Source organism: Thermobia domestica, chromosome 1, assembly GCF_964235325.1.
Source record: "Thermobia domestica chromosome 1, izTheDome1.hap1.1, whole genome shotgun sequence".
In the NCBI taxonomy this organism is placed as follows: Eukaryota; Metazoa; Arthropoda; class Insecta; order Zygentoma; family Lepismatidae; genus Thermobia; species Thermobia domestica.
In genome coordinates this window covers 137,889,805-137,901,964 of record NC_137454.1, presented here as the reverse complement: position 1 = coordinate 137,901,964, position 12,160 = coordinate 137,889,805, and the positions used below count along the sequence as shown (strand labels likewise).

Genomic DNA, 12,160 nt, shown 5'->3' with positions numbered 1-12,160 from the left:
TATTATTTACACACCAGGAATTTTCAAACAATATTACAACCATACTCTCAATTATTACGCTATTATTATCACGCATTGCATTTTTGTATCGTCAACGTATACAGAGAAATACTGAATTAATGTGTATGTTTCAAATTTCTGAAAAAAAAAAAAAAACATACGTATTGAAATAAAGGTAAGTCTGCTCCAATGAGAATATTATAATCAACAAAAAGTAATTTTACAACTGCTTAAATTCAATTATAAACATCACCTTCCACTAGCAAAATGTTCTATTTGTTCCTTTCTAATATGTAAAATTATAACTATACTTAACCTCATAAAATTGTTGGGAGATTCGATAAACGGTTTTATTCCGTGAAGTGATGAGTTAGTGAAGAACTCTTGCATTGTCTGCTTATAAATCAAACCTACTCTACTAACTTTATTCCTGACCAATAACCTTCTTTGATTCCTGAAATTGAAAGTAACCATGGTTTGAGTAAAATCACATATTTTATTATTAATACTAAAATTACGTTGTTTTTTTCTTTAAAATAAATATCTTTAGTTACATAGAAAAGTTACTAGTACTAGTTACTTCAACTTACTAGTTAACTTACTAGTTACTACAAATTACTAAGAGTGTCTGAGGTTTGTTCAATATAAATTGGTGCAATGTAGTTAAAATTTTTAGATTAATTTCAAAAATATAGGGGAGACCGGGGCTGGTTGACGAACTGCATATAACTCCTTCATTAATTAACATAATGAGCTGTTGCTGCTGTCATAAAAGAGTGACCTATGGATGCAGCTGCCACCTTCATATGGAATTTGTAACTTTCGGATTATGGCGTCTATTAGATAAAGAGTGTTTTTGCCAGTCTGAAGTATTTTTTTCAGTTCTCCGTTACATCATCACAGAATCGTCACTACTTGGAGTACAGAGGTAAGTAATATATCATTAGTTAGATCTGAACTTTGTTTTTATGGATATTTAAACAATAAAACGTAAATGCCAAACAATTGCTGAGTAATTACGACTTTGTTGGACTTGTTGGGCTTTTGGTTAATTAATTAACCTACACCAAATCATATTAAAACTGATGTGGTTTGATAATCTTGTAGCTTTCAATGTCATTACAACCAAGCTAGAAAGAAAGAAAGAAGTTTTTATATTTCATAATGCTGATTCTTTTAAATGTTGTGAATAAAAGTAATTTCAAACTTCAAATAGCCTACTTCATTGCAATATATATAATAGCATTAAAAAAAGTTTTTTCTAATAAATCCAATTTTTGTTTGTGTTTTGCTATATTTAAAAAGTATGCCAACTAGCCCCACAACATCAGCCAACCAGCCCCTTACTAGGGGTCGGTTGGCATACTCCATTTTAAAAGAAAGAAAAATTTATTTCTCGAAAACTAAGCAACAAAACAAAAACAAAAATTGAATTTATTAGAGGAAACATTGGTCTGTCCGTACACATCCATTGCATTGCAATACAGTGCACCATCTTCTCATAAAAAAATAAAGAATGAAAAGTTCGGAAACCAGCCTCGGTCTCCCCTACTAAGCAAACACATTTGAAGCTTAAAGTTACAAATGTAATTTAATACATATTGTGTACAACCTGGATAGCAAATGTTGCATGTTTTTTTTTAAATAAAATAACGAGTAAATAAAAATGTCCGAAAATATGGCCTTCGACATAAATTTCTAGAGTATACTAGGAAATAGTGTTGAGTACAGTTGAGAGATTGTTAATCAGTCCCAATTTGACTACTTCTAGTTTTATGTTTAGTATGTTTAGTTTGAAAACCAATAGTTATTAAAACGAGAAACTTATATATATATATATATATATATATATATATATATATATATATATATATATATATATATATATATATATATATATATATATATATATCCAGGGTGGTAGGTAACTCCAAACTTTGGGAGGTGATTCCTTATATGAAATGAAAGAAAAAAGTTCTAATAAACATGGGACGAAAAACGTCTCCTTTCAGAGTTATGAACCGCCGAAAATTCGAGTTTCACGTTTCGAAACGCTCTGCTTTAGAAACTACACGACCGATCCAAAGCGGTTTAAGGCATTACAAAGGAACTAGTATGTGAACTATCTAAATATCCATGTTTTATTATCCTCCGTTATCGGCGAAACGAACGCGTTATTAGTACTTTAGAGGAACCTCAATTTCCTTTTTACAGTTCGTTTCGTATACTAGTTCCTGTGTAGTTCGCATACTAGTTCCTGTGTAATTCCTTAAACCGCTTGTTATAAGTCCTATAGTTTCTAAGGCAGGACGTTTCGAAATGATTTTCGAATTTTCGCCGGTTCGCAACTCTGAAAGGAGACATTTTTCGACCTATGTTTATAAGAACTTTTTTCTTTCATTTCATATAAGGAATCACCTCCCAAAGATTGTCGGTGGAGTTACCTACCACCCTATATATATATATATATACAGGGTGGTTCAGTAATGTTGGACAGCCCTGAATAAATCGGAAACCAGAAGAGATATTAGCAAGAGTGTGGTGGATCCATATACTTGTGGAAGGGGGACGTCTTATGAGGTACCACACAATGTTACCAGGTCAACAGTGTTGCCAGCTCAGTACAAAGTTGTATTTTTTTAAATGGAACATATAAAAGTTTATGCCATCAAAAGAATTAGTACAGAATGTGAATACCAACAAGCGAAACCGCACCTGTCAGTGTTGCCAAATAAGGAAGTTATAAAGCTTCAAAGATCAAGAAATTAAAGTGTCCGTAGAGCAAAACTAGCAAAAAGGCAAGAAAAATAATACTACGGAATGAAAAGGAGTAACCGAAAGAGTAAACCAAAGAACGCACAGCATCCAGTGAGTAACAAGGTTGCCACAGTAAAGGGGGAGAAAATTGAAAATTTTGCCGTTGCTATAGGAGGAAAAGTTCCCATATGACATAATGCTGGAAACACCATAGAAAGTCTATGTAAGATTCAGGAATCCTAATAGCGTTTGTTCGAAAGCGATATCTCTAACCGTTTTTGAGATACACCAAAGGTGTGCGTTGTTTGCAACACTGCATAATTGATTTGACGATTAGACCCGTGTAGTTCTTACATTTTGTTGGGCGTATCATTTTCATTACTCGTTCCTGTAGTTTGGAGGGCGAGGGAATTATTATGCAGTGTTGCAAACTCCGCACACCTTTGGTGTATCTCGGAAACGGTTAGAGATATTGATTTCGAACAAACGCTATTAGAATTCCTGAATCTTACATGAACTTTCTATGGTGTTTCCAGCATTATGTCATATGGGAACTTTTCCTCCTATAGCAACGGCAAAATTTTCAATTTTTTCCCCCTTTACTGTGGCAACCCTGTTACTCACTGGATGCTGAGCGTTCTTTGGTTTACTCTTTCGGTTACTCCTTTTCATTCCGTAGTATTATTTTTCTTGCCTTTTTGCTAGTTTTGCTCTACGGACACTTTAATTTCTTGATCTTTGAAGCTTTATAACTTCCTTATTTGGCAACACTGACAGGTGCGGTTTCGCTTGTTGGTATTCACATTCTGTACTAATTCTTTTGATGGCATAAACTTCTATATGTTCCATTTAAAAAAATACAACTTTGTACTGAGCTGGCAACACTGTTGACCTGGTAACATTGTGTGGTACCTCAAAAGACGTCCCCCTTCCACAAGTATCTGGATCCACCAAACTCTTGCTAATATCTCTTCTGGTTTTCGATTTATTCAGGGCTGTCCAACAATACTGAACCACCCTGTATATGTGTGTGTGTGTGTGTGTGTGTGTATGTATATATACTTAGCATTTAGTAGGAGACCCAGATTTGATTTCCAGTGGGAATAGGAGTTTGAATATCGGGTTAAAGTGTGAGCGAACTCATCATCCCTTGCAGCACACTGGTAGGATCTATGCAGATGTATGGTATGCGTGGCTGGAACTTGGTAGTTGCAAACAAAGTTGAAAAAATAGTTGGTCAAATGTAGGTGAAATTGAACGTTGGCTGCCATTAATTCAACAGTTGAAACCTCGCACTCTCAGTCGCAATTTTACTTCTTTTCTGCAGACTACGTTGACCATTGAATTCCAATCTATAAATCTTTTTGTTGCAGGAATAATTAATACGCAGTTTGATAATACTATTAGTTGTGCTTGTTAGGTAGAAAGCCCAGGACTGATTCCCTTTTAAAGAAGTTGTGAAAGTTAGCCTGCGTAGTATACAGGTTTCCAGTTGCCTACAGTAGACTTAACCACTCCATTGCATTATTTGTATTCGATTGTTTAAGATAATAGTCCTATGAGTCTTTTTTTTACTTAATTATTAACTAGAATTTATAATTTGGAAATACACTGAATATGGAAAAAATAGGTACAAAATATTTTAATATATGAGTGTGTCTACTTACCCCCATAGAGTGTGTCAAACAACCCAGACTCGGGGCTAGTTGGCACATTTCACTTAATGTAATTTTCACACGTCTAGTTCCGATAATATAATACAGATAATATTCTACATTGTTTTAATTAGTAGAAAAAAGTATAACAAGTTTGCCAATGCTTCCTTTCCTTCTCTAGAAAATTTATCTCTCGAGTTATAGCCGACAAATGAAAAAGTGTGTCAACCAACCCCGGTCTCCCCTATACTGAAATTAAAATCGCAATATTTTCAAGCCTTCAAAAACAACTACGGTACATTAATATTAAATTAATCCTATCAAGCTTTAGCCAAAATCAACAAAGTGAGGCTAGTAGAAATAAAGTCCTAACGTCCAGAAAATTAGCGATGAGGTTAATGATGTTTTGTAAGTAAGTCGTTACATGCTATATTATAAAGATGGTTGGTAGGTATACGCATATGTAGCCAGGAGATACATTATTTACATATGGCAATGTTACCAGCCTCTGTTGAGTCCACGTGTGACTGTAATTTGTACTTACAATTACAATAATTGGAGTGTGCTTGGGCCTTGATACTTTAAGTACGAAGTATTTCTATTTATAACTGATTTATGTCAACAATGAATATTTATATTTAAAATAATTGAACTACCTCAAAACGGTAATTGCGATTTTAACTTACACATTTTTACTTTCGTAACTCTCATTACAAATCTTAGTTGCAATGTGTAAAAATGTCGGCTGTTCCGGATAGATACCATTACTGTATTTATCATTTCATTTAATTAATAAACCATCTGATGAATTAATTAATTACAACTTTTATTTATTAAGCTAGTACGGATTGTATGTGCATACTATGTATTTATGTATAATTTTTCCATATTAAATTATTTAATTGAATTAAGTAAAAGAAAATCAGTGCACGAATACGCAAAGCAATACTTTTACAAGATCCATTATTTTTTGAACATTTTGTAGTGGATCGGAGACCAGACTATCGAGCGAGAGATTTGTTATAGTACTTTGGGTTTTCAAAAATTTCATTTACGTAAGCGCCACATAAAATATGATCGATTATTAGCAGAATTGAAAATATTTGATATGGTGCTATCGAAAATAAAAGTTATTTGCTTTATCTCATATAGAATACACACACTTTTTTAGTATGATCTTATTTAGATTATTCTTTAGGAATAAAACACTTTAATCATATTTGAATTTAAATTTTATAAAGTAAGATTTTTAAATCTTTTCTATAAATAAGAGATGATATACATATTGTCAGTATAAGATTACATGTATTTGGTTGAAATATCTAAATATGCCTATATTTATCTATATAACTAAATACAATAAATGAAAACTAATTGACCATATGTAACCATGTCTATATGTACAATATTTACATTATGAAATGGTGTAAGTATGCGTATTTGATGCTATGGATAGAATAAAGATGATATAAAATCAGGTTTTATGATAACAAAAGAAACTCTATGGCTCAAAATATTAATAGGGTATATGGTATATTCAGGTGGTACCATCGTAAATCTATGATTACCATTCATGTTTGATCCACTCATATTATTATTTGCTTTATTTATAATACAATATTATTTACAATATGCTATATTTTCACATGTTTAATATATATATATATATATATATATATATATATATATATATATATATATATATATATATACATAAAAATTATATATAATTTATCTTTGGTTATAGTGAAAAATAAATATTATACAAATAAATCTCACTCGCGCGTACACATTTACATTAGCTGTGTATCAAAAGGTAAGAATTTGACTTCATTAATTGTAGGAAATGCTACGATAATCAGTCTTACTGTCGGGATAAGACCTCGCTTTTTATTGTCAACCTCACGGTATATATTGGTTTTCTGACGTGATACAATGCTAAACTCACGCTTACGTACGATTCTATCTGTACACATAATTTAGTTTACCTGTCCTAATTTTCTCTAGCCTATATGTGTAATTTTAGCTCCTAAATCGATAAACATATCTCCCACCCTTACGGAACTCATCAGTTAGTTTTCCCAGATATGATCCGTTTGTAAGCCTGGGCATATCATCGCGTCGTTTGACAAACATTGTTCATGTCATAGTGTAGTACATTGTCTGGCACTGCAGTCGTCAATAGGTTATGAAGGCAAAGCCTTGCCCATGACGTAATAAATGCAGCAAGTACGGCATTCGAGAAGTTCAGCAGTTTATTTTCGTTCTCGATATCTTTGTATGTGACAATCAAGTGCCTTCTCCTATGGGTGTAACAGTCTGGACATCGTATTGCGCTGACAATAGATAGGTTAAAAATGTTTCTGAATTGTCAATTAGTTTTGACTGTGGCAGATCTGTTCGTTATCGCCATTTCTCACAAATCGAATTAAGGAATATATTAGCGATATACCTCAATCACGGGCTCGTCTTACGTCTTCATAGGTATTATTTTGTTATATTATTTTGCTCTGGAATATTATTTTGCTGGTCATCTGCAGTTGTGCATCATGCAGGAAAACCTGAAGATTCCTGCATCATCTGGAGGAAAGAATTTACATAGTGCAATTCCAGAAACAAACTATGGAAATTATGATCCTCCGAGGCTATCAGTTCGAATTCAGATTTCCTTTATTTCGAGTATCTTGAATCTGGTATGTAAGCATCTATGAAACTCTGGGATACAGAACGTTCCGCTAATAGAACAATTACGCTCACAGCTCGAACAATTATTGTTATTTTTCTCTTCCACACATTTACAACAGTTCGAAAAGTAATCGGCTGTGTGCAACATACAGAAAATATTTTAAAAAGAGATCTTTAGAATAAAAAAGAGGTAAATTCAACAACCTTTTACATATCTGAAAATCCAGCCCCCTATTATTGTTCGCACACCTATTAGCATGAAAAGGAAAGTTAGAAAACCTCAAAGAAGAAATGAAACAAAATAGTCTAGATTTGGTAGGAATTTTTGAAGTTAGATGGAAAGGTAATGGAGTGTTGAACCACGGAGGATAGAGGGACTGGCTAATTTCTGTAAACAAAACTCACTAGTAATTGGCAACACTTGATTCAATTAGCATAAGAAAAGATATACATAAGAATCCTCAATAGACGGCCGAAAATATCAGATTAGATTACGTTACAATTCAAGACAACCATCGGAATAGATTGAAGAACACGAATACCCTTCATGGGACCGACATTTTCTCTGATCATAACCTTGTACTGGCCGAAGTTGATATTCAACTGAAAAATGTAGGCAAAGGAAAAGTAGGAAACAAGAAGTTGAATACTGAAAAGTTGGAGGAAATAAGAAATCTTTTCGTTGAAAAATATGAAGAAGAAAAATACTCAAACGAGGAAAGGACAGATGCAGCTAGTAACAGGCAGTAGGGGCATATTAACTTTGTATACAGCATTCTGCAGAACAAATAGTAGGTTATCGCGAACACAAAATGGCTATGAAGCCATGGGTTACAGAAAAGATGTTACAGAAAATGAGGGAAAGGAAGACGTGGAAACAGGTTGATCGATAAGAGGGTAGAAAGATGTACAGGAAGTTAAACAACGAGCTACAAAGGAAAATAGACAGAGCAAGGAAGGAGTTTTACGGAAGAAAATGTGAGGATATAGAAGTATTAGAGTTGGGAAATGTGAAGAAATGTACAAGAAGGTTTAACCTATGGAATTTCGGATGAAGCAACGGGGTATTGCAATGGCAGTAGTAAATAAGATTGGGAAGGTAGTTACGAGAGAGTAAGTCTTAAGAAGACGGAAATAATATGTTGAAGATATATGAGAGTAGGGATAGACAGTGTGGCCTAGATGTTAAACTAGACAATGAAGTACCCGAGGATGATACTTGATGGCCACAGAGAATGTGTTACGTTCTGCAGTCGGTCCATCTTCAGATGGGAATGAAACTGCACTTAAATCAGAGATTCATCGCTTCCACGGCGATATATCATACCAGTTTCTATAGAGCAATATCCAGAACACGTCATACTGACACTCTACCTTCCAGTCATTACTACTACCATTATTACTATCTACAGTATGTTCGATATACAACCCCTTCCGTATCGCTTTCTGACCTACTTACATTTCAACCTTTCTACATATACCTTTCAAGCAGACAACAACTAATCCCGTACAGTAACTCAGAAACAGCGGTTTCAACATTTTTTCAAACTTCTCATTCTATCCTGTGGCAGTTACATTATCCTATCCGACCGGAAAGTGACACTAGCCCTGACGTGGCGATGTTGTACTTAGCTACATAGATAGTGATCATTTCCTAATTCTTCACTCTAGAACTACACATCTGAAGTCGAAAGCACCCTCATCATCATGCACACCAAGATATAATTTTATTCAGTTGTAACGTTCGTTTAGACCAGTACAGCACTTATATCACCGAACATCTGCCGGTCATTGACCCTACTTTCATTACAATCGCATCTTCAGAAAACCTCTCACATGCTCTGACTGATATTGTGTCTCAAGCAACGGATTATGCAGTTCCCAAATGTGTCAATCAATTGTCTAGCTTTCGTTTATCAGCCTATGACCCCACTCTTCGCCGCTCACCCAAACGACCGCCGCTTCTTCTTCTGCATCGCCAATTTCAACGTATAGCTCAGAACTACATCGTATCCCGCAAACGCCTTGATTGGTGCATCTCATGTAATGCCTTACACCACGAGACATGCCCAACTCAATTTTGGAATAATTTTAAGTGCTCACTTTTCAGAACAGGGCCCACAATATCCCATCGTAAGTAGTGGCCAAGCAGTAAAGACGAATGCAGAAAATTTAACTGCTTTCTCTAAATACCTCAAAGGAATATTCATATACACAGTACTATGATGTTCAGTTGTCGTATAGACACACGTATCTTAAACGAAGCTTCTCTTATGCTGCCATCATTTCACTCTGATTTTGCTTACCAGTTTGACCCTACCAATCAACTTACCTCACCGGTTACATCACACAATATTTCAGCTGTTCATCCACACTGCAGCAACACAGTTCCAGGAGCAGATTCTATTATTTATCTCCGACTTCATAAGAGGCCTCTGACATTACTATTTTTACTTGCGTCTTTGTTTGCTATTATTTTTATCTACAGGCTATTTTTCTACACGATGGAAAATTACGATCCTTTTAAAACCTTGGAAGCTTCAACTGCTGTGTTATCTTACCGACCCATTAGTCTTACTAATGTGTTTAGCAAGACAATAGAACGCCTTTTAGTAAAACTGCTTTGTTACTACCTACAAGTGAAGAACAAACTGCCGACCATTGAAGCTGGATTCCGTCCATCGTGTGGGACTGCTACCAGTTACATAAACTTTCTACCATTCTTGTAAACTATATTAGTAAGTGTTTACCTTCCGTAGGTATTGAACGGTATTGATCTTCATAGGTATTGAACGAGCATTGGATACTATTTAGCATGATGGCTTAGTTTATAAACTAAAATGTCTGCTTCCTCATTTCTCTGTATGATTAATTACCAAATTTTTCTATGAGCTCCTGGCTTTCGTTCAGATCAACATGGGAAAGTCTCGCATCAACTTAGCGCCGGTATGTCACAAGAATCCATTCTATCACCTTTATTATGTATTCTTTATGTAGCCGATATGTCTCAACATCATCCTCCACTATTTGTACTACAATTTGCTGATGATATTGTTTACCTAGCATTCGAATTTTCTGTTGATCGCATTATTCAATTCCTGCAGCCAATTTTGAATAAATTTCTTACATGATGTCTGGAATGGAAGCTCAAACTAAATTCAAACCAAACTCAAATGCCTCTCTTTGGGTTCAAATGCCATAAATACTGTAACAATCGCAATTCGAAACGTTTACATTTAACTCTTTTTGATACTCTAGTAGTACCTCTAAACAGTCTCAAATATCTGTGTGCAACCTTTGACAAACATCTGTGTGTATCTTGAAACTTCATCTCACATAACTGGAAGCTAATATCCGCCGCTGTTTGAACCTTTTACGAAACCTTAAAATCACAACGTGAGGTCAAAATTCTAAGCTTCTATTGCTTACACAAAGTTTTGTTCACCCAACAATCACATACAGCCATCTCGCCTGTGTATCAGCAGCCCCAACTTCCTATGAGCGCCTCAAAGTTCTCGAATAACCCGCCGCATGTCTGGCCTACTCCCTTGTTTATGATACCACTGCTTAATATGTCGTCGTGCCCACAACTCTTTCCAGCCCTTTTTTCCGCACTCTGCCATCTATGTCTACGCTATATCACAATACGCATCGATCTAGTCCAATTCTAAATGGCATCCTAGACCAAGTACAAGCTTTACACGCTATGCCTTACCACTGGATCATCTGGATATATGAACGCACCGATGCCATCGATCAATATAATTCAGACCGCCGTATCTCCAACGCCATCTACACATACTGCACATAATCCTACTTCCTTACTGCAGATCTCATGATTATAGGGCAGCACTTTATCACCAATGTCAGCACTAAGAAATTATCATTATATTGTTCTTCAGTACCTCCTCACCTTATACGTTTTAGAACTTTACCTCATAGTTAAATATAACCTGTAACCATTCAAAATTAAAGCTCTATGAAATTGAAAATATTTCTGCCCACAGAGATATTGCCTTCTACGGCCCGCTCATCCTCGGATGGGAATAGAACTCTTATTAAAAAGATTTAAAAATGAAATCCAGTTGCTGAATTTATAAAGTCATTTTCTTTTATTGCATTCATTTAAATAATTTAACGTGTAGCTATATAATTAAACATATAATAAACACATTTTACACACATACATTCTACGTAAGAAATAAATTAAAAGTAAGTAGTAATTAATTACATAAATTGTTAATTAGCTGATTAAATGAAGTCCTGAGCCTATTTAGAGGAATGCCACCTATCCGAAAAAGCCGTTTTTTTACATACTGCAAATAAGATTTGTAATGAGAACAGCGAAAGTAAAAACGTGTAAACAAAATTCGAAGTTACGGTTGTGAGTAGTTCAATTATTTTAATTGTAAATACTCATTAACGTCATGCACCGCTTCAATTATATATATAGTTATTACATTACTTGTAATCATACTTCGTACAAGTTGGGGTCCATGGTTTGATCTAAGCTCGCGTCAAGTGAACTATATGGTGGACAAACACCGTGTGCGTGGGTTTCCTCGGGATTCTCCCGTTTCCTTCCAATTTCTTCATTCTACTATTTCATTCATGTCTCATCATCACCGTCTCCTTTAACCTAGCCGGCATAACCATGGGACGTAAAACTCAAATATTTCATTTCATTTTCATTTTCGTTCTTACAGTATCTAGGCCCAAATACTCTTCAATTATTGTCATTGTAAATACATATTACAGCCATACACTGGCATTAGAATATATGCATTTGATATATGTTCTTTTTCTCAAACTCTAATTACTTTTATATAAATTATATAAAACAATGTTCAGAACCGAAAAATATAAGTAGTGAGAAATATATGCCTACCAACCATCTTTATATACTAGCATGCAACTACTCACATACAAAACATCTTCAAGCTCATATGTATAATTTCGTGGACGTTAGGACTTATTTCTACTGGGCTTGGTTTTATTCTTAAAGGTTGAATCAGGAGGAACAGTACTCAGTGGTAGAGCGCTTACTTCTAGTGCATGGGGTC

General features: G+C 34.7%; 1 protein-coding gene across 2 annotated transcripts in view; it reads right to left on the bottom strand.

The window, feature by feature from the left end:
- The window catches only part of LOC145689498 (uncharacterized), a 175,688-nt gene that overhangs the window by 69,056 nt on the left and 94,472 nt on the right, over positions 1-12,160 (bottom strand). For both annotated transcript variants that reach the window (XM_081763672.1, XM_081763675.1), the window contains exon 10: positions 317-454. In XM_081763672.1, the coding sequence (XP_081619798.1) occupies positions 317-454 (138 nt within the window). The remainder of the gene's footprint in view (positions 1-316; positions 455-12,160) is intronic.